Source organism: Sardina pilchardus, chromosome 21, assembly GCF_963854185.1.
Source record: "Sardina pilchardus chromosome 21, fSarPil1.1, whole genome shotgun sequence".
Taxonomy (NCBI): Eukaryota; Metazoa; Chordata; class Actinopteri; order Clupeiformes; family Clupeidae; genus Sardina; species Sardina pilchardus.
Window position 1 is genome coordinate 16,190,542 of NC_085014.1, and position 24,403 is coordinate 16,214,944.

The 24,403-nt window shown below is 43.1% G+C and overlaps 1 protein-coding gene across 1 annotated transcript in view; it reads right to left on the bottom strand.

Moving 5' to 3' along the window:
- slc16a2 (solute carrier family 16 member 2) overlaps window positions 1–23,322 on the bottom strand; it is a 24,752-nt gene extending 1,430 nt beyond the window's left edge. Inside the window, exons 1-7 of the mRNA XM_062523920.1 lie at window positions 22,043–23,322; window positions 16,095–16,239; window positions 12,791–13,259; window positions 11,133–11,276; window positions 8,418–8,646; window positions 5,434–5,680; window positions 1–2,790 (exon numbers count right to left, since the gene is read on the bottom strand). The exon at window positions 1–2,790 is cut by the window's left edge and continues 1,430 nt beyond it. Coding sequence (XP_062379904.1) covers window positions 5,457–5,680; window positions 8,418–8,646; window positions 11,133–11,276; window positions 12,791–13,259; window positions 16,095–16,239; window positions 22,043–22,544 — 1,713 coding nt within the window. The 5' untranslated portion in view covers window positions 22,545–23,322 and the 3' untranslated portion in view covers window positions 1–2,790; window positions 5,434–5,456. The remainder of the gene's footprint in view (window positions 2,791–5,433; window positions 5,681–8,417; window positions 8,647–11,132; window positions 11,277–12,790; window positions 13,260–16,094; window positions 16,240–22,042) is intronic.
- Window positions 23,323–24,403: the final 1,081 nt, after the last annotated feature.

Sequence of the window (24,403 nt, forward strand, 5' to 3'; positions counted from 1 at the left end):
GCTCAAGCTACACAAAGCCAAGAATGTGGGCAGCTGAACTCAATTAATGGCACATGTATGCTGTTTTTCGCAAAGCCCGAATAAAAAAAAGAGAACAGAAAAAAGCAGCATACAGTTGATTTTTTTGTGGTCCTGGATTATACAGTGTTTCTACACCAACACCGCAAGAAAGCAGCATGCTCCGTTTCCTATCGTGTATTTGTTCTGTGACCCCACAGGGAGGAAAAATGCTACAGCAAGCACTGGAGAAAAAAACGACCTGAAGAGAGAGAAGGTAACAGAGCAACTGGAACTATCCAACAAGCAGTCCCTGAGTTCCTGAGACATTCTACTTAGTGAGACGAACGCAAAAATCTGAATCTCACACGCAAACAACCCCCTCCCCACCCTCTTTGAAGTGTCTGACTGAAACGTGAAATTCTGCCTTTTGTGGGAGATAGAGATAAGTGCAACGGCATTTGAGAAAAGAGAGAGAGAAAATGTGTGTGTGTGTGTGTGTGTGTGTGTGTGTGTGTGTGTGAGAGAGAGAAAAGAACGTTATCTTGACTTCACCTAGAGGAGACGGGCAGTTGAGGTATGTTCTGACCTTGAAAATACTCCTACACACACCTATTCAAGGTACTATCACAGAAGACAGGAAGTAAGTGTCAGGAGAGGTAAATGGTCCATATACGGTGAGGGGACAGTGCCGTATCACTCCGTCTAAAAAGGGATTCCTAAGCACTGGCCCGCGTGAGGCGATGTTGTTTAGACTATACTGACTCCAAAGGAAAAGCATGCCCAATATTAAAAAAACATATAAAGCCCAGAAGATGTCAATTAGAAAACTACTGTAGTTGCCTTGCCTACTTCTTTTTACTGAGGTCAATGAATCGAGCAAAGACGATTTGTTCACAGTCATTGTAACTGGCACAAGCTTAATCTTTGTCAGAACTACAGTAGGCAAGGGGTTGCTGTCGTTTTCCCTGGAAAACATGACGGAATTACAATGATAATCTTTTGAAGTTTCACTGAAAACTGAAGGGGGCACGTGTTTACACTGTGTGTTTCTCAAAACATAGCCGCATACCATAATATGGTGCTGAGTGAGAATATCAGTGCTATGCATGTGTGCCATTATCCTTCATAAACAACTGTTTAGTCTTACAGGGGAAATACACCGGGTGCGTAACTGCAGCGTTCCATTCACGTTGCATCGCAACAATTACCTTCCACTATAATCAATGGAAGTCGCTACACCAGACGTGACAGCCGCACGTACGTTCAAAAATAGTCTAGTGTTCTTAAATGGGTTTTGACTACGGCACGTATGTTAAAAAATATAGACTAGTCTTCTTAAATGGATTTTACGTGTCACGAATGGAACGCTTCAGTTACGCACCCGGTGTGGCTTGGTGTTTAATTAGTTTGCCAGGTATTTCTTCAACCAGAAGATAACAAGCACTGCACTGTCTGTTTTGCCAAATAAACAAAAGAAAAACAAACAAACAAACAAACAAACAAACAAACAACCACACAGATTTAAAAAGGATGTTTTCACACAACCATCCACCATATCAATATCTGATCTTTGCTCCGTCTCATCACCACTGCTTGCTATGATTCACACAGAGGACCTTTGGGGCCGTTATTTACACGGAACAAGAAAAATAAAATCATTAAAAGAACATTTCTACGTTTCACATTTCTACGAGTCAGTGTCCTACATGCATATAAAGAAAATCAATACAAATCTGAAGCCAAAAATCATTATACAAATCATACGAGGAGAGATGCTTCCTATCATACACTGCCAAATGTATGTAATATAATGGGGGAGAGAAGTACTACTAATACAGAGGGAATTAAGGCTCTACATATTCCATTGACACTATGTATTTTTTCCAACATAGTGGTCAAATGGACATGTAGCCAATGGCACAGACTGCAAAACTACTGCATATTGATGTATGCATAGTGGCATACGTTGGATTTGAGACTGATTTTGTAAGTAATTAAAGATGTATTAAAACTAACTTATGCATATATAAAAACATGTGTTGCTTTTCTCGATTTGTCACCAAAATATTGTTATACAAAATAAATTTGAAGCATTTTACAAATTTAACTTGGTAGAGAACAGACAGAAAAATAGAACATAAATGAAAACACGCTTTTAAAAAAAGGCTTTTTTACAAGGAAGTAATCAGTTATGGAGTAGTCCCTCAATAACTGCCAGTTGGATCTTACCCACAACAATATTTTGCATATGATAAAAGGAAATTAATGCTTAGTCAAAGCCATATGCAGAAAACAACACCCAGTTCCTGTTAAAAAGGCATCTACTCCAGCCCACTGTATTTATAGTCCAGTCCAAGTATTTTCAACCAACAAAACATTTGTTCTTTGACTGGAGAGAATTTATGCTATGAGTTCATTAAACGAAATGACTGGGTATGACTGAGCACCATCATGCCAACATATGCTGACTCCTTCTGGGTCTACCATATATCCTACCTATAGCCCTCCGCACACAAACACACACACACACAAACACACTATCAAACTTCCTCTTTCAGTTAATATGTCACATCATATGGGACACAGGGGTTGTTTGGGACGGTGTGAAGGCATTCTCAAGGACAATGAAGGGCTTTGAAGCAACAGCATTTCTTCTCCTGTGAACACCTCCTGGATTGTAGTAACTTTGTTGACAGTTCTGTGACAAACTACGAAAGCATAGTTGCCATGGTTTCGGAGACTCTTGCAGGTCACAGTTGAGTATGTGCTGGTGAACAGAATCCCTCTGGACTGAAAAGGTGAAAGGTCAAACAATGGAAGGACATCACAGTTATGCTATTTGACCAAAGTGACTTACAAAATAAACAGTATGGGCCAATTGCTCTGTCAGTTAGCATTGCGCTAGCTGTGCTACGATTTAAAACCGTGCTCCTTAAAACGGAGGTTTTGGAGTTTAACTCGCAGCTGCGCACAAAGTTTAACGTGATTGTTGTGTCACAAACGAGACAGGATCAGCTGGTTCCTAGTTAAACTGGGTTTAAACTGCTTGGAAGCCGGAAGTACGCTGTTTCGAGTTTTACCCCAGCAGATGCAGTCGTAATTCAACAGTCTTAACCAGTGGCGGTTTTAGGTACGGGCGAACCGGGCGGTCGCCCGGGGCGGCATCTTGTATGGGGCGGCACGAGCGCTTAACCCTATGAGCCCGACTGACGCAAAGTGCGTCAAAAAACACTCATGGGGGCGCTCGTGGAGGATCTCGCCCGGGGAGTAATTCAGTCTAGAACCGCCACTGGTCTTAACGCATTTCAGGATTTTGACGGGATACTTTTTATGACTCTTGTGGCTAAATGCGCTCTAAGTGCCAAAACACTTTGGAAATGTAAAGTACATTTTAATAAAACGCAAATAATGTTGAAATATATTGATGAAATAGTCTAGGCTAGCCTACTTTTGTGGAAATCTGAATCTGAAATCTTATCCAGATGCTATTTATAACATTAAATCAGTCAGTCAATCAATTGTCACGAATGAATAAATTGAACATTAACACGGAGGAGGAAAAATAAGCCTATTCATCGCCACACTTCAGCCCAACTATGGACAAATTATGCTGGACACTAAACCCACATTCCATGGCTCCGTGCGCATTCCAGCCTTTACGAATCGATGTGGGACTATAAGCTACGTATTTTGTCAGCCTAAACAGGCCTACACCAGGCAAAATGCATCTGTGCGGTGTAGGCTAGCCTACATAATGTCACAACTGTCTTTAATACCTGTGAAATGCATGTTAGTGTGTCGGATAGGGGCAGACGTTTTCAAATCTATGAAATATATTACTAAGTAATAACATTATTTTTATATTGCCGTTTCTGATGTTCACCTAGCCTACAGCTCTACTCTCAAATGATTTGCGATAACAACGCATTGGCAATGTTGCCGCGAGATGGCCCGGCTTTATGCATAATAAATCGTCGCTGCAGCTCAAATTGAAGAAGGGGCTTAATGTGGAGACTAACCATTTCGGTTAACTGCATGGTCAAATGAGAATGTACCTTTTTGTTTCATATAGCCTAAGTAGGCCTGCCGATATTTAAAAAAATAAACCCTCAATCTAGGTTACAATAAGGTTTCACAGCGCACGGGGGTAACCGGAGGGATGTGTGTGTTCACTAATTCGATTAAATTGGGTTAAATGCAGAGAAACGGATTTCTCTCACGGTATCAAAAAAGTATCTATTCTATTCTATTCTATTCTATTCTATTCTATTCTATTCTATTCAGTCATTGAATGAATGAAAGCGCCTCCCACAAACAGCGGGTGGAAATCCCTTTCAACGACATGAAACTTAATAGTGAACCTTCAAATATAATAATATTTCAGTGCCCATCAGTCTCTACATTTAGCAACATCACCAAACAGTCCAAAAGTAAATTAAACCCCAAACTAAACCGAAAACTACTGCTTTTAATAGCCTACCGGTGCTAACAAAACGCATGTCTCTCTGGTCTCATAATAAAACGCACGTAACAAAAGTTCCTGCCTGGAAGTCTGCCTCAAATAAATGCTTTGCGCAGCCTAAGTAGCCTAAATAAAGACTATAATCGAGGGTTGATACGATCTACCGTGCGTTAGGCTATTTTACGAATAGGCCTAGGCCTACTCGTTCTTTGTACATTTTTAGTTAGGCATTTGCCAACTTAAGCAACTGCTATCTTGTAGCCTTTATTGTAGCCTACTGTGTAATAAGTCCAAACTAGCCAACAGTGTGTGTATGTGTCGGTTTATGAAGCGTAAACTGTCACCTATCTAGCTATCCTGCAAACTATGGTTTAGTCTAATGTAAAACCATGTCCTTTCCGAGATTAGACTAACACTCACTACATGCGCCCTCTAGTGGGTGATTTGAATTTCCTTGAAGACACAGCAATTGAGATCAAGGTAAAACGCAGCAGCAGGTTAAACCACAGGTGCATATGACACAGCAATGGAGTTTAAGTCGTCACGTGATTTCTTGCGTCACCACCGAGTTTAAAACCGTGTTAAACTCCAAACTAGCGACAGAGCAATTGCCCCTATATTTTTTAAAAGAACATTAGCACCATCCAAATATGAAGCATGATGCACAATACCACAACATTTCCTAAACAATACTGAATATCAGGTTACAGTAAAAATAACAAAGTATTCCTACAATAACAATAATGGACGGCCCTTAAAATAATGAAGCTAGAGTCTCCAAAACATGTCAACTCCTGGTTCTTAGCATGTTGGGACCGAGCCCCACTAGGCACAGCTACGCTAGGCAGGGTGCATGGCAAGTACTGCCAAAGAACGTATCTGAACAAGTCACATCTGTGCCCATGACTGACTGTGACGCAATACGAATGATGTTGCACAAAGAGAGAGACCTGTAAGACGGTGCTGGGTACCTTTGCTTGGCAGGAAGGAGCTCTCAGATGTGGGTCTCCATGTCGGTGAAGCCCGGGAGCATGTCTCCGTTGGAGCAGTTTTTGAGCATCTTGTCGGCGCTGGGGTCCACCTGCTCCTTCTTCTGTGCCCTTGCCATGCGCTGGTAGACCAGGGGCACGCAGAACAGCACCATCCCGCCGACGATGGGCGGCACGCCAGCTAGGTAGAACGCCACTTGGTAGTTGCCAAAGTAGTCGTGCAGGAGACCTGGAGGAGAGGTGGAGATTTGTTGGTGAGTAAAGGGTTGGAGTGTAGCCTGGGTGTTCCCATGCTGCCTTGCGCGCCATTTGATTTACGCTCCTAAGGCAGCCTGGAAACTACAGCCCTAATTTTTGCCTCAGATACGGGACCAATCACAGAACAGGGGGGAAAGCAAGGCGATGATGAGCTATGCATAGACGCATTTGATATACATCCGTGGCGCCCAATGAACGGATCTGGGCATTTTTTCTAATACAAGAAAATGAACGTTTGGTTGCCAGACCACGTCTCATTCAGAAGTGGTGACGCTAGCCAGGCTAGGTTGGGTGCATTCTGTGAGTGCAGTGACCCGGGTTCATGTTTCGACATCTACAGTTCACCGCTACATTGAGGCCTTTGAACACGGATTCTGTATTTTTGTGTCCTAGCTGTTGCATGTTCAAAAGTGTACAGTATATGACCTCATGTTGTGTCAAACCACATTTATACACAGACAGAAAAACAGAACATAAATGAAAACATATTTTTGTTAAAAAAAGGCCTTTTACAAGGAAGTAATCAGTAATGGCGTTGTCCTTCATGATAAAAGGAAATGATTGCTTACTCAAAGCCATATCCAGAAAACAAACACCCAGTTCATGTTGATAGGCATCTACATGTACTCCTGTACACTGTATTTTCAACCAACAAACTGGGTAGAATCTACAGTATGCCGTGAGTTCATTAAGCAAAAGGTCTGTCTATCCTTACAGTATGTACATACTGTATGTCCTTGAGCCCAAAACGCAAGCCCTTGATACAGGCACAACATTTCCCATATCTCTCCTCAGGTTATAATAGGTAATAAGTCAGCGAGTGCCTCAGCCATAACCATTGGCTTGCCTTTTCAGCAGCCTCCGATAACTGACATTATATGGATAGCTGCTCAATTTGTCTGACCCCATGATGTGCGTGCACCCAACCTAAGCTCTGGATGTTTACAAATATTGAAGGGGTCTATTGTGATTGAAATACTCCGTGCCGTCTGTTAACACGGGGTTCTTTATATTCTGATCAGGTGCTCTGAAGCGCTTCAGAATCTTTGATCGGTATAGCCGACTTTTCCGTGAGAAAATACAGCAGGTAATCCAATAGACCATATACTGTACATGACTGTTCAATTGGAATAGCAGCAGAATACACAACCTTTCAGAACTTTTGTTCCCTTTAAAATTCTAATCGGATCAGGCATTTTTATTCCGATTGAGGTGTTCATATGAGACTTTTTATTCCGCTTGAGCCGCTATGCCATTTCTAACTGGATTAAAAGTGTCCATGCTAACGTGGCTATTGTGGGAGAGTGTTAATGTACTGCCATCTGTGCCAATGTCAGTAGTGAGTTCACATCTATTGCTGACTTTTCCACCATGATGGGGATCAGCCTTCTGTATTATGAGGGGCTCATCTGTTAAAGAGGCCCCCTGACATCATGAATGTCTCCATTCAAACGTCTATTTAGCCACAACAAGGTAGGTGAGTGCACAAATGGGCCCGAGAGAAAAGCTCTTTTGTGCAGTGTGCTACGCTGTTATTGGCTGTGACCTTGAAGGGAGATGCAGGTAAAGGAGATCTACTTGAGAGGAATTGATGGCGCCGACAATACATGCGAGGAAATCTTTGCTTGGGGAAGGCTCGAGCACACACACACAGGCACACACACACACACACACACACACACACACACACACACACACACACAAAATATTAAACTCAAACATTATCCACCTACATGGCAAGCTGGGGAAGAACTTCCTTTGTGCTGTGTGTGTGTGTGTGTGTGGGTGCGTGTGTGTGTGTGTGTGTGTGTGTGCGTATGTGTGCGTGTGCGTGCGTTGGTGTGTGTGTGTGTGTACTGTATGTGGCTCAAATAATTAAGAAAAATAGGGAGGATAGAGAGAGAAACACAGAGAGAAAAGAAAGAGAGAGAAAAAACAGAGAAAAAAACAGAGAGAAAAGAAAGTGAAAGAGGCAGGCAAAAAAAGAAAAAGAAAAAAAACGGGGTTAAAGGAAACAAGAGGGGTTAAAGGAAACAAGAGGACAGCCATGAAAATGAATTCATTTTTGTACTGAATGAATTAAAAGGTGGCGGGAAATCATGTCTAATAAATTTGATTAGAGACTTCATGCTCCCATAATGGATCTTCCTGTTATGTGCGTAGGAGGAACACAGACAGAGTCCAGATGTTTGCATGATGGAACAGAAAAGACTGTGTCAAAAGAGTCTAAAAATGATCATGTTCAGCATCAGTCTGAGTGTTTGCATTGCATTTTAACAATGCTTATGGCATACTGCTATTTCAATCTCATTACGACACCTGCCATCCAACAAATGTGTAACATTGCTTTAACAGCACATGCAATATGTGGCTAGCTACCCACTGGAAACGACTATAATTCTACATATCAAACAACCTTCTTCAAATCAGTGAGCGACAACATCTGTCGTGTTTTATAACTTAATAACAATGCAGAGTAGAGGCCGCAGGCCAAAACATCTTTCTCTTCGCTACTCCCATTATCCAGACAAATAATCCATTTATGAGCATAATGAACAGTAAGCTTAATGGAGTTCAGAGTGCGTATTCAAACAAACCACACTGGTCAGTACTAAGCGACCTTAAGTGACTTGAAAGGCGCTTTATTATAAATAAACTTTATTAATATCATTATTATTATTGTTATTATTATTACTACTACTACTCACCGGCTATGGGAGGGCCAGCAGTCATGGGGATAGCCATGAGTCCGAGCAGATAGCCAATGGCCTGCGAGGCCTGCATGGGCCCCACAAGCTCGAAGGCGATGGGCGCCATGATGGTGATGAAGCAGCCGTCGCAGAGCCCCAGGAACACACACACCGTCGCCAGGCCCTCGAACACGCGGCACTGCGGGATCATCATGGACATCAGGCCCAGCACCATGAAGGACGCCACCTAGGGGACGACAATGACATGACATGACATGACACGGACAGATGAAGGAGGTAAGCAAAGCAGGCTTAATGACATGACAACAGTGAAAGCTATCCCTATAGCTAAAGAAATGTTACTACTATAACGTCTACAAATCAGTAGATGAACATATCATTTATTGGAGTTGTTTTGTCACATTTCCACTCTTGGTGGAAATGCCTCTCGTCCAATCAGAAATTAATAAATATTTTGATCGGATCTAATTGTTGTATAAAAAAACAAGGATAGGCCTACACAATATAAAATGGGCTTCAAGTTCACTTATGCTAAAACCGACTGCGTCACAAAGCTTTGTGCTGGCACTTTACCTCACTTGCATGTTAATACTCATGTTTGCCTGTCCATTGGACTTCAAACAGAATGTCAGACTTTGAAAAATGCTAGTATAAATGTATAATTACACACTGCATTCAAATTAGGAGATGAATCTGAATTAACCTATCGTTACATTGTAATTAACAGGTCAGACCTGGAGTATATAATGTCTATGGCAGGCCGTCATGTTTGCTTATTGCCTTATTATAACCGGTATATCTATATATTTAAAACAACAATATCGTGTGTGTGTGTGTGTGTGTGTGTGTTTGTGTGAGTGAGTGGGTTTGTTTTGCATATCCTAAGTTCGAACCATTCATCGGACTGAGTTTAAACTTGGCAGGTGTCTGGCTTCAGGCACGAGTAAGTGTGGCAAGTTTGAGGTTGTTTGAGTATAAAATGCAAAAGATATCATTAAACTTATCGGTAAAAGAAGCACATATTGGCTCTACTGTAGTCACTCCCCCTCTAATGCAGCACTGTAGGCCAGAGAGGATAGAAGGGGCAGAACTGAATCAGTGTATGCTATACGGGTAAAAAGCTAAGGCAGAGCAAGACCTGTATGTGGTTTGCATACAATTATTCTGCGGATTTTGCAATAACACACCAACAAAAACAGGTATGCAGTGACTATTAAAAACGACATAAAAATGAAGCAAAATAAATTGACACTGCGAATAACCCCAGGCTCTTTAGACGGTCTTTAGGCTTTCAATAACAAACGACAATTCTGACTGTTTCTACACACAAAGCAGCTAAAGAGTGGCTGACAAAGCGTGATGTCAAAAATAGGCTACCAAAGACGTTTCTGAGATATCATTGCACATTTCATTTCATGCAACATTCTACAAAATGGTCTTCTCTATCATTAAAGCTTTGTATCTTTAGAAAACCAGTCATGTTTTTGAATGGTCGTGCATCATTCCCTCAGTTTGCCTTGATATGGGAGAAATACGGCTTTCAATGTTGGACTTCCTGCTTTCAATTATGTAAAAATCATAATTTTACGTCATTGAAAGCAGGAAGTCCTATTCATGGGTTTCATTGAAATCCGTATTTCTCCCATCTCAAGGCAAACTGAGGGAATGAATCACGACCATTCCAAAACATGCCTGGTTTTCTAAAGATACAGAGCTTAATGCTAATCAGTGAAGTGTCCCTTTAAGTTATTCAATAGACTAAACATGTATGTATGTATGTATGGTGACCTTGAGTGCCAAGAAAGGCGCCTTTAAATAAAATGTATTATTATTATTATTATATAGCCTTGACTCAAAACAGCTGTTAGTCTGTTTGGGGTCACTCAGTAACTTCCATTCCACAAAAGGGTTTTCAACTGTTAAAAATAGCTGATCTTTAATGCAATATCTACATAGCCCACTATCAGCAACCATTCATCCAAAGTTGTAAAAGCATTTATGTTTGTTTAGTAATCTGATGTAATTTTAAAAGGCTAACTTGGAGAACCCTGTTGAAATTATGTAAACAGATATTATAATCTGAAAACTGCTGCCCTAAGTGACCTCAAACTTTTGACTGATAGTGTATCCTTTTGATCTGTAAATAAAATGTAACATGCAGCCATGTTTAACATCTGCACATTTATTACATGTATATATATAATATAACATTGATTTCATATTTGAATGCTTAGTTGGAATGATTCCCCCCCCATCAGGTTTTGAGAATAGGTTTTCTAAGCCTACCTGCAGGCATGTAATTGGGCAACAGGTTTTCTACAGGAATAGCATATTTGAACCAGCATTGCACTAGTGTTATAAAAACTATGAAATGGGCTTTGGACATAGAAAGGGAAGCTCAAAGTAGCCTAGCACTCACAAAAGCTACCCCTCCTCTGTACACCCTTGATCAACCTTATACTGTATAAGGTCATTTCCATAGCAACTTGCCATTATGCTATGCCTAAATTGTTGCATTATATCACATAGTTTATTATTACAGCAGATTTCTGACTCGGCTTCGGCCCTCCGACCCAGCCCAGAGTTTATGTGGAAAATTTCACTCTGGGCCAAAAACATCTTGGCAAAGAGCATTTTTGGCTCAGAAGCAGCGATTTGTTGACCGCCAGTGTAAGCAACACATGATGTAGGCTGACATCTTGATGGATGTACCTGCATGTATATCTTCTTTACCCCCGGAATGAGGTCTCCCACTTTCCCGAAGATGAGCCGTCCAACTCCCGACGAGGCACCGATGCATACCAGAAGAATCCAGTCTTTCCCCGAATTCGGGAACCGCTCCTCCACAAACTGTATCTGTGAAAGGGCAAAGTAATAAGATCATAAAGTGAGCTTAAGTAAGCACACATCCCACACACACAGCACACCGAGACATTTACATTTTCAAAGCACACCGAGACGTCATCCACACGTCACTGCCGCCAATATCATTTCTACATTTTAATTGACAGATTATCTCCCACTCAGCTTTAATTAGTGATCGTGCATTGGCTCAGTTAACCTTTCATTACACACAAGCGCCAGCTCAGTGTCACAAATTCAAAAGAGCTTAGCACATAACTGCAATAATGGTGATTTTATTTTGCAGCAAACCAGTCTACCGCCCTGAGTAGCTGAACAAATGCTTGTGAATGGACTGCTTTTGGGGGCCCTTCTTTCCATACCAAACGTTTCATAAAACTAGCCAGTTCTCGGGACACGACTTTAAGTTAAAGAATGCCGGTCTCTGTCCACTCCCTCTTACCCACCCTCAACACAGAGAAGAACAACAGCAAAAGAATTCTTAGAAGTACTTCCTGACCCCAAGGCCTCTGGCCCGGTGGAATATTTTCGCTGCTTTGAAACCTCTCCGCATGGCCACATGGTACAATAACATCAATGGCCATAGGGTCTCCATGTTTAGGGGCGACTATAGAGCAGGTCCCCTTCCTGCGGCGTTGGAGTGGATCGCGGCGTACTTCTCTGTTGGAACCATGACACGGTCTACAACAAAGGCCGGCAGTATTGTTTACATCTAAGCCGCGGCCTGAAAAAACAGCGCTGCAAAGGGATTGCTGATATCTGACAATTTCACAGCTCCGTGACACACCTCCCTTGCCCCTGGGTTCCTTCTGTATGTCAGGCTAGAACAGAAAAAAACACCTGCACTAGGGCGTGGGGGAAAGCTCCCATTCGTAATGCATGAGGAAGAGAGAGAGAGAGAGAGAGAGAGAGAGAGAGAGAGTGTGAGAGAGAAACAGAGAGAGAGTGAAACAGATAGAGAGAGAGATCCCTGCTATTCCTATTTGAATGTCAGGCTGCTCAAAAAACTGTAATTAATGTCTACATGTATTGATGTGGTCTTCATCAGAAATGTCCAAATGACATCAATCATTATAAAGAGGAATTTTTGTCCCAATTGTGTGTGAGAAAAAAAAAAGCACATCCGTTTCCTCTACGGCTACAGGTTAAATCAGGTTGCGTTTAGCTGACCTCCTCAAAGCAGTTTCAAAGGAGCGTCTCAATAATTAACCACAGACATCCTATCACGATCAGCAGTGGTGTTCACGTACACATACAGCATATATAGCATGGCCTCACCTCACTCGCCCGCTTCAATGATTCATGTTACGCTCTGCTACATGCTTATGCATTATGTATAGAATGAATTAAGATGTAAGTACTTTCATCATCATCGCGCCCCCCCCCCCTCACATCGCTCCTTCAGACCCTGACAGTTAGCTTCAAGTCAATTCACGTTTTTGTTTCACAGTTGGAGATTTTCAAACTCCAAAAAAAAAGCAGGCGTGAGGGAGTCGGGGCAGGCTCACCAGATGAACGTACGGCACGAAGTAGCCGAGCACTGCGGTGGCGACGCCGAACGCCCACACGCGGTACGTGACGATGCGGAACACTCGCAGGTTGAAGAAGGCCTTCACCGCGGACAGTGCCCGCCGCCACCTGCTTCCGCCGCCCGCCGCCCCTCCTCCGGGCGACCCCATCGGCCCGCTGCCCCGGCAGGGCAGGAGCGGGCGGAAGGTCAGCGCCAGCAGCGCCTGCACCAGCATGAAGACGCTGAGGATCCGGAAGGTGGCGGGCAGGCCCAGGGGCTCGGCCACCATCTTCAGGAGCACCGGCAGGCCCATGGAGAAGAGGCTGCTGCAGCCCGTCACCACGCCGTTGGCCAGGCCCAGCCGCCGGCGGAAGTAGTGGCCGAGGATGACCAGCGACGGCTGGAAGGCGAAGGACGAGCCGCAGCCGAAGAGGATCCCGTAGGTGAAGTAGCGGAGGACGAGGGAGCTGAAGAGAGAGAGAGAGAGAGAGGGAGAGAGAGAGAGACAGAGAGAGAAAGACATTCTAAAATAAACCTTTCCACAGTTCTGTACAGTATGTTCCAAGACTTTGGCAACACAATATCATTTTCACGGGCCTTGCTGATAAAGCGTACTGAATTGAACTGAGAGCGAGAGCGAGAGAGAAAGAAAGAGAGAGAATGAAAGAGAGAAAGAGAAAGAGAAGGACAGATGGAGGAGTGAAATAAGATGAAAGAAATATGGCAGTGGTACACATTAAACATGTAAACAGTAAAAAAAGAAATCATTTCAGCACACATTCCACGGCACGTGTTGCTCACATCAATAAAACAGTCGTCAGCCTTTGAGAAGAGCGGGTGATTAACCAGCCATGCTCTTTAATTCACACAAAATAAATTAAGATGCTTAGCAAAACAGGAGGAAGAGCGATATAAAAAAGAACACAAAACTAAAGCTTAGCCTGCAGATGACTACATCAAAACACATTCCAGATCTAGTTCATTAATTCTGCTGCTGATTCCCTCCATCCCTCCTCCACCCACCCCACACCCCCTGCCTCCACAGCTCATGATGAGCGATCGCATCAATTTTTTTCACTCAGCTTCTTCTGTTTAATCTCCGCGCTGAAACTGGAGACTCTCGACACCACGGGGGGCTGGTGGAGACAAGCTTGTACTGGCAGGAGGCTCTGATCAAAGCCTAAAGGTGGGCTCGGGCTCAATAGGGTGAACTGAGGTGGTGCGTATGTGCGTGTGTCTGTGTGTTCCTGCATGTGAATCAGTGTCTCTGTGTGTCTGTGTGCGCATGTCAAGACTTACATATAAGTGTGTGTGTGTGTGTGTGTGTGTGTGTGTGTGTGTGTGTGTGTGTGTGTGCTTGGTGCGTGCGTATGTGCATGCATGCGTGCATATCTATGAGTACGTGTACTCGGCATACATGTGCCTATGTATGTGCAGGCATGTATGTGTGTGTGTGTGCGTGTGTGTGTATGTGTGTTTCTTTTATGTGTATGTGTGCTTTGCATGCAAGTCGAGTCAAGTTTATTTATATAGTGCATTTCATACAGAGGTCAAACTCTCCCTTTACCAGCTCCACTCGAAGGAAAGTCCATATATGGTGATTATATGGTGTGAGATCTCGACTTTCTTTCGTAAGTCCAGTTGGTAGTGTTCTTAACAGTCTTTTGTAATAAACTCTGGGTTCGCTGTGTACATTATTGGTGCATCGTTTTATGTGCAGACACCTTAAGCAAGCTACTGATGAGGCTTGGTTTACTGATGAGATAGTTTTCAACGATATTACTGGTTAAAAATTGTTAAAAATTTGGGAAGCGTTCACCACCCTAATCCAGTGTTTGCAATTTGGGGCTATAATGTACACCGGTGCAAGCTCTTCAGTGCTTGATCAACCCACCCATCTGTGCAGTAATAAGTTGTGATCAGCAGTGTCAAATGCTGATCACAAAATCCATTAACAATAGAACTGATATTTTCCCTATGTCTGTATTGAGGCATATGCCATTTAAAACCTTGATAAGAGCTTTCAGTGCTGCGATTTGCTGACTAAAAGTAATCAAAATACCCATTGATGTTAGGAAGGTGGTTAGTTGGTTTAAGGGGTACTTTTTCATTTCATCATTTTGAAAAAGCATGTGCCATCTTGTGTGCATGTACGTATTTGTGGGTGTGTGTGTGTGTGTGTGTTTTGTGTGTGTGAGAGACAAATTGTGCTCGAGGGTCATGTGTGGATGGACGAACTCCAGAGACAGCAATAAACCATCTCTCTGCACATCGTGGTGCCAGTGGCCCCCGCATCACAGCAGCCAGGCCTGGGAAAATTAACAGCCATTTTCCACTCAGCAGTCCACCCTACAGAAGAACAGCCCTAATGCTTCACACCGAGAGAGAGAGAGAGAGAGAGAGAGAGAGAGAGAGAGGGAGAGAGAGTGGGAACAGAGAGAGAGGGAGAGGGAGGGGTGGGCTCTCTGTGCAGCAAACTGCTTCGAAAGTACCCCAGCAGGAAGTCAGTGAGAGCACTTCAGTGAGTTCAGATGTGCAAGTCGCTATAGAAAGTCCATGAAAAAAATGAGAGGCTAAATGAGAGAGAGAGAGAAAGGGAGAAAGAAAAAGAAAAAGAGAAAGAGACAGAGAGACAGAGAAAGAGACTAAATTAAACAAATAACGAGAGAGGGAATGAATAGAGCGGACAGACGTGCCAAGAGACTCATTACTGGAGCCAGGAGTGGAGAGGAATGTGATTGTGGGAGCTCTTTTGCTTACACACATTAATTGGCCAGATCTGTGAACCACAATGTGTCTCTTGATGGTTTTCTATGAACAGATATTTTAGATCTTCTCTGCATACTGTTCTGGTTACATAAACAAGGAAGGCTTTTCAAAGGGTCCTCTATGTTTTTTTTTCTTTTTTTTTATGTTGAGCCGAGGCTCGGCGAGACATACATTCACAATGTAAATGGCTCTATTAATTCAGAGACTGCAGGGGAGGTTTGCTATCACTTTATAAACATGTCAGTGCTACCGCAAGCCTTGCTATGCATCCAGCCGAGACACCCTTGACTTTTTTTTCTTTTTCTTTTTCCATTATGTCCTGGAGACAGAGTGCTCCTGGATGAACTCAACCAAAGGGTAGGAGGGGAGACAGGGAACAGAATAATTAATGATTAGCTCCAATGACTTTACCAAAGAAAGAGAGGGATAGAAAAGACAAAGAGAGAGCGAGGGAGCGAGACAGCGAGAGAGAAAGAGTGAGAGAGAACGTGAGAGAGAGAGAGAGAGAGGGAGAGAGAGAGAGAGATGTTTACCTTGCAAACGAAGTGGCGAGCAGCCCAAGGAAGGCCACAAACGCGCCCCCCACCGCTGTCTTCCTGCAGCCAAAGTGGTCTGTGAACATGCTCACGACAGGAGAGCAGAAGAAGATCATTCCCATGGCCAGCGCTCCGACCCATGCTAGGGAGGGGAGGGAGGAAAGGAGGAAAGAGAGAGTGAGAGAAAAAGAAAGAAAGACAAAAACTAATCAGGGCCTTATAGCAAAATGTGCTTAGAACAACACAGAGGTGATGTACTTTTTCCACAACTCATACATCACTTTCTCTGCGCAGCTAACACTGTAATTGCGGATAACAGCGAAAACAACATATGTCGGATACAGCGGCTCATCTCGCAGGTGGTAATTGGATAATGTCGTGGCAACAACACATCATGTTTTTCGAACGCTGAGGGCACACACTCCAGTAAACAACCTGACAAAAGTACACAGACTGACAATAAATGCACTTTTTTTTCACGACGAAGTCAGACAGACATGGTGTTATTGCATGGTCCAAAGGTAGCTTAATGTCTGCGGGCCAGGCTAAAGTCAATGACAGCTGAGCAGTCTAGTTAAACATTTGGGGGTGACACTGGGTCGAAGGTGTGCACTGGAGTGGTACGTTAGCTGTTAGTGTATCTTGGCAATAACTCAGCTGTGTCCTTGCCCCCTCCCAAGCCTATAGCCTCCCACCCACGCAAAAAGGAGTGCTAGGCAAACACACACAACAAATGGATGTTTACACACATGTGTTTTTTTGGAGGGAAATAGGAGGTCAAGGTTTACATACAGACGAACTGTACAATGCCTTTGGCCTCCATGGGATGCCTGCTCATTTCAGATGTATAGCCCCTATGCATTTGTTCCTCTGAACCCCCGTCTTGATTGTTTGTGCATACATTGGACTTTGTAGATATTCCATTTTGTTTAATGTTCTTTTCACGCTGTTATTGTTTTCCAGGGTACGAAGAGAACATCCACCTACAAATCACATGCTAACCTACATAATATTCTACGTCCTATGACCGAGAACCCATTGTTGAATGATCAAATCAACTTCAGATGTAGACCTCTTTGAAAACTAGAATAGGATCCAAATATGGGCCACTGGCATGTATACATCAAAAGGGGGAGGGTTTGGTGAGGCAAAGATTGTACGATATCAAGGAGTCCTGGCTAAGCGTTTTAGACCATTAAACCCAACAGGCTGCAGACATTCCTGTGAATATTAACAGCAGGATTAGTTGACCACTCGGTGGCGAAATTAAGAGCAGACACAAAGATTGAATGGCTCAGAGGTCTGACATACAAATTTTTCATGGTCAATTGTACTGTACCTTGCCTTTGACTGATAAAAAATCTGACTAAAATGTACAATATAGTTGCCATAATTGTCCTGTCTAATTTGTAAACACATCGGTAAATGTGTAGTTTACCTAGTGGCAATTAATGCATACGCTTTGAGAGGTTTTCAAAGCTATCCATAAAATTATGAAAATGATGAATGCGTTAAAAAAAAGACAGTAAAAAAACAATGGCAGTGACAACACGCCTGAAACAGTACTCAAACAGTGGCGAAACTATCAAAGGCCCGACTGTGTGGCTTGGCAGGTCTGGGCTGGATGTGAAAAGCAGCCACAAACAACACATCACGCTCGGCATTCAGGTCATTAATGAGCAACGAGTCAAAATGTTGCCCTTCGTTATGCGCCAGGGCCCCCCGAATACCAGCAGCATGTTCATAGCCTTTCGGCCTCTCCCTTTTTGTTTATGTCATGGGGAACCATGGATTTTGTGTCTGCTGTTTTATACAGCGAACTGCCTCGTTCATGGGCTTTCAGGCCCAATTTTCTCATTGGTGAAGGGCAAGAGTATTAAAGCATCAACACGAAACTCATTAAGTGGAATTAGGTCTGAACGCCTCATAACAAAGAAGCAAGAGAGAGAGAGAGTGAGAGTGTGTGTGAGAGAGAGAGAGATTGGGAGGGAGGGAGAGAAGGAGAAGCGGAGAAAAGAGAGAGAGAGAGAGAGAGAGCAGGCTCTCTTCTAGGAGTGCGACCCACTAACGGTGACAGATGTACTGTGACAGGTTTTGGGAAGAGTTGGGTCAGCCCCAGGGAGTGAGAGATTGAACAGTCCCACCCCTCCCCTTGCCTCTCCCATCTATGCTGCATGTTGCGGCGGCGACGGTTTCATCTCTGTCGTCAGAGATGCCTGACAAAGACACACAAGCCGACAAAAAACGAGAACAATCCAAGTGATTTTTTTTTTTTTTTAATAATGCCTATAATGATTTATTGATTTCCTAAAGATCATTCTGTTTGAGGTTCCCACAGAAACAGGAACGGTATGGAGAAGGCTACAGCCTAGAATTTCAGTCTCCCAGGACGACTTAGGTATGAATTAAGAACACATGTCGAATCCAAAAAACAAAGGAAACAAGCCAAAAGCACTCAATGAACCTATATCCTCCTCTTTTTTTAAAATTGTTTTTATTGTTAGAATTTTAGTCCCTGTGTGCAATGCCCCACAACTGTTACCACAAATGCATGAGGCAGTTACAGAAATACACCCCCCCGCCCCCGCCACCACCCCAAGCAACCCTGTGGTCTATCATTTGTGATCAAAGTCATCTCGAGCTTAATGAAAATCTCAACAAAAGCTCCTGACAGAGTACATACAAAGCCATTTTCAGCACTTCATTTCAGCCAGAATTGAGCTCTGCTGGATCAGAGCCACACTGCACACACGGTGCCAGAGAGCCGACTCGGGGTGGCAGAAAGAAGGATGCAAGACAAAGAACCGTAATCCGATTGAACACATTTCAAAAAAGTTTTTTTTTTCCCCCAAACCCAGTGCGTGTCTATGATCAAAAAAATCCTTTTTTTTTCAGATCAGAGAAGCCAACGTTTGGATCTGTGTGTTGAAGGAACCACCTGGTTGTTTTGGCAACAAGAGAACCTGACATTTTTTTACTGCTGTGTTTTCTGGTCCAGAAAAGCACATCTAAGCTCTCATCCATGATAAAGATTAAGGGCCGGATTCTCCCAGGCATTTGAGTAAAAAAAAAAGTATGCAACTACACTACGCACTCTTCAGCCTTCGCACATTCTACCCTTGACTTAAGTCTATCACTTATGCACTTTGGGAGAAGCGACTTAGAAATATGGGAATTTCTTATGTAAACTGCTCTAACATTCTGGCTACTATTCTGACTCTGACTTCAGTGCTTTTCCTGCTGTGCACTTCTGAGACCTATATATCAAGTCAAGCGCCACTACAAGGTGAAACACCTTATTGCATTTTGCATGTCCCAAAGCCATGGACCTCACCACACTGTATGTTTCAAACCCTGGTGATGGCCATGAGCAGTAGAGCCTTACTTTGAATTCTTCTGTCGTCGACTTTTCCAAGCAATGTCACTATCTCCATGCTTCACCTGCGCAGGCTGATACAGCTGTGGCAAGTAACACAGGCTATAGCCTCTAGTGATAGCAGCAAGCCAAAGACATTTCAGAAAATATAGCTATTAGCTTGATTTAAGCATTTATGTGATATTTCACAAACATCTGCACATGTAATTATGACCAGCCCACAAATTACCTGAATTAATCAAATGTTTGATAGACTCCTAGCCGCAGGTGGTAGGTCTGTCTGCCATTGTTATGCCCAGTCACTCATACTGTAACTTATTCAAAACGACAGGTGTCGAGTCTGTCTACAGATTCATGGTGGGCAAGCAAAAATAACTTGATATCCTAACGAGAAGCTACTCTAATTTGACTGAAAGAGCTCCAATTAATATGTCTACCCATGCAGTATTGCTGAAAAAAAATCATCAGAGTGACTGTATGTAAATCATGAAATGCAATAGCCTATAATGTTTTCAGATGGTTTTATCCATTGGGGTGGACTTTGACTCTGCTTAGAGAAAATGCATGCAACTAAAACAGGCTTTAGATTTAACAGTCAGACATGTTTTCTTGACACTAATAGTAGAGCAGGCTTAAAAAGCTCAGCTATAACAATCTAGTAAATTCATATTTGTGCTTGTAATATCCATACTATAAAGCAACCACCAAAATCAAAGGAACACATTATACTGATTAAATAAATGCAAACAAACAATGCCTGCAATTTGATGATGTCACTTAAACTGCAGCAATATATTCAACTCTAGCAATAACTATAGGATACACTGTAATTACTCTAATCTGTTACTGGCATGGTCCAGTGACATGGTCTTCTGAGTTATAAATCACAGCAGAAAGCACAACCATGTTGTAAAAAAAACATTATCTTAACCATAACAACATTTTGGTGATGCACTTTCAGATAAAGAAAATTGCAATACTGTCATGCTCCAATCTGCTTTCAAAATGATATCCAGAGCTCAACTTATAAGAGCATGCAGACAAACGGACTTCAACAAGGTAAAGGTTACTCAAATACAGAACAAGTGCAGACTTTAGGAGGTATTCTCAAATGCAGATGAAAAACACTTTCCTCTGTCTACTTGTGTATAGACATATTCTTCAGTTTAAAGAGCCATCAGACAGCCCTTGAACAGGCACGAACAGGAACAGACGTGGGAAAGTAATGGCAACGTATTGCATTGTCTTCATATCCATCTAAAATGCCCTTAAATGTTACACATTTCTTGAGATTGTCTAAAAACAAAAGACTCATGTCTTCGTTACAAACCAGGCATTTAGAAATACAGTCTTAATGGATAATGTTTAATCTTTCAGTATTATTATTGTGCTATTATTTCCCCAAAATGATACATATTTTTAGCAAGAGCATTATGAACGTGGGCGTTTCCCTGACGACTCACACTATGATCAAACATCGCTGTTTCCGACCTCGCGGCCTAAGAGCGACAATGAGTGGGCAGTGAAAAATGTGTCTGCCCCCTTTAAGCCCTTTATGGCCTCTTTTTTCCTCCCTTTCTCCTTTCCTATCTCCCTCTCTCTCTCTCTCTCTGGGATGGATGTGTCCCCAACCAGTCCAGTTACATCCCCTTTGATAGAGGAACACTACAGGCTGGTGTACAGCCATTTCATCCTTCAGAGTACAAAACAAATGTGTGGAAAAGCTAAATAAACTAAACAAATAAACTAACACGAAACAATGAAAAGTCCTTTCTGCCTATTCCTTGCAAGGTCACTTGCAAGAGTTAGTCATGCCATAGTCTTTTTCACGGCAGGTACTACATGTGCACAGCAATCTCCATTAGACAAATGACCTTATTCCTTTGACAATACACCAGAAAGTACTTTGGACTTTGCACTAAAAAGCATATCATGGAAGTGATTACAGAATATGTATAGATTTGGGGGTGCAGCCCAGTGACAGGACTAATCCATATCATAGGGAGTGCTTACAGTATATAATACGTATCGCAAAGTATAGAATTGGGGGTGCAGCCCAGTTACAGGACTAATCCACATCATGTGGAAGGTCCAAGAACATTCTCTGCAGTCTTATTGCACACACAGCAATTCACAGGGTCCCAAGTTGATGGTCAGTAGGTGCACCAAGCGAACTGTCAGAGACATCTGGTTTCAAGATGCTCCATATGGCACACGCATTGCCAAACCTACTCCATGCTAAAGACACTTGAGGCTGTACTTCAGTCTACTGTTTTGTAAATGCAAGAAAGGCATGAGCAACTGTTGCTCAAATGCAAGATCTTTCAGGAACCCTTCTGTGGTAAGGTCGATTCTGTTATGGTTAGGGCATGTCAAATGGAATGCCTGCCTCCCTTGAATGAGGTGCGTGATTGAAGAAAACGTATAAAGTGTAACAACTGTGACTCACACCTACGCTATGACTCACTGTGAGTGGTAGGGTTAGCCTATTGTTTGTTTGTACTTGTGACTTACCAGTTAATTACACCATTACTAGTGTAGAACTTCCAACAGGTGCACCAGAACTCACCTACTTTAAACTGCGATGCTTTGTCATCGGGGTCCACATGCTCTTTTACCAACATAGAGTGGAGAATGCCAAAGGAGTTTTGTATGCCGAAGATGGACCCGTTGCACCAGGTAGCAGCGAAGACCACCAACCAGCCGAATCCACCCTCGGGGGGCACGAAGTCCGAGCCTGGCATGGCACTTGGCGCCTGACCGGTCTCTGGCGAGAGTGGCCTTTTGTCGGTACATCCTGTTTCGATGAGTTGTGCCGTGCTGTCCTCCGGGGCATTTTTACTCTCACTCCCCTCACAGCACTGATTCACCTCCTCGAGTTTGTCTGGGACATGGACTGCCTCCTTATGCTCCATAGTACTCTGGACAGACTGATCACGCTGCCCAGCCTGCAGCTCGCAATTTGATACCTCTGCCTGGTCCAGTCCGTTCACCTCAGCCCTCTCGTGGGCAGGACCACCGGCGCCTGTTGGCACATTCTCCGACGAGTTACTGTTGTTTTCTGGGTGCATCCTTTGCAGAAAGGATGCAGTTGCCGACTCACGCGTACAAAAATAGCTTGATATGTGGCTGCCTTTTCATCCGTGGTAAATCTGAGCGGAACAACGAGCTTCAAGGTCCAAATCTCTGTTCTGCAAAGGAAAGTTGTGTCCCAAATATGATCTGGAGATAACTTAATTAAAATGTAGTGATTTGCATAAAAAAATATTGTGACAGGTCTCCAGTCGTATCTGTCATGTTGCGCCTCCAAACTACGCGGAGATAAATGCTTTTCAAGAGCAAGAATCTCTTAGCCTATGTTGAGTTTGCGCGGTGCAAAAAATCAACTTGCGCAAGGTCTGGCGGCGTTTAGTCCCATCTCCAAGTGGCTCCGGTCCCCTTTGTAAATGCGCCCTGCATCCCTTTATCCATAAACAAACGACAACCGACTCCTCCTCTTTCATTTGTTTAATATTTATATATACTAGGCTACACAGAGAGACTCCCCGTTAAATTAGTCATGGTTGGATCTCACAGATCAATGTCCACACGTAAAGTAACCAAACAACCCCAATTCAACAGATTTGCCCTCCGCCTCCGCGCACTCACAGTTCCTATGGCAGGTTGGAAAGCGGATTTAAAATTCCTCCAGCAGCACAGGATTAGGGAAAGAATCGGATGTCAGAGACCAGACCGGCCCCTATTTCTCTCGGCACTCATGCTATTGGCTTCGTACAAGGAAGCGAAGCGCCAAGCAAATTGATGACGTTAGTAGCGTGAGCCACAAATGACCTCCTCGTTCATCGTTCGAGCCTGAGGTACTATCACCTTAAAAAAAATACACCATCATCTACACTGTGACAAAAAAAATATTTCCAATATGTTTTCACTCCCATCCACTTTACAAAACACCATGCATGCGACGAACAACCGGACCACATTAAGCGCGACTCAAAACAAACAACTTCCCCGTGTAATAATCCACGGCAAATGCTATCTACTTCGTTAGAAATGTGTTCCTGTGTCCATGTAGTCCTCTTGACTTCATAATTTCGCAAATGTTATATCAAAATTAGTTGCGCGCAGAGATATGCAGTTCTTGCCCACGTTGCTGGCATATCCCCCTTTAAAAATACGATGAACAGACGGGGTCGCGGAGTTGACGTATAGGGAAATGTTCATGGAAGGGAAGCCATTATGGGTTATGGTATAGCCTAGTGGCGAAGGAGGAGGGGGTAATACGAACGGTTTCAGGTTCTTGTGCAGTGGCGGAAGGCATGGGTATGTTTAACAGGTTCGCATCATATTTCACTCTCGTCTAGCTCTGTCTTTCAAGTCTGATAGGAATTGAACACACATGAAAGCTAAAGAAACATTTCCCTCACCATATTTCCAGCATCGTAGTTTTGTAAAACACGCAAAACGCAATAACGGTGTTAAGAAACAACTTCGAAGCTGGAAAGTACCAATTAGGCCTACTCACATGAAATTATTGTAGCTTTGTAGGGGAAAACCCCGTTTGTTTGATTATAAAGAGAAAGTGGTGCAAATTACTCTGTTGGTAATCCACATGCAAAAAAACATAATAAAGTTATGGGACAAGACACAATTACTGCTGTTTTTCTGAAGGACACTGTAGTAGGCCTACTGTATAAAACAATGCCATGCCCAAAATAATTCCTGAACTAAAGGACAGTATTGTTAATGCAGCTTTTTCATATCTTAACCAACAGTCCTGCCTTTGAAATGCAAGTAGGCCTAGCCTAATTCCCCAAAAGCTGCAGTTTTGACATGCATGTATCTGAATTACTGTACCTGGAAGCAAAATGCCTTTTAACTGTTACTTTGATGTATGATGGTATCCCCCCCCCCCCCCCCCCCCCCCCCCCCC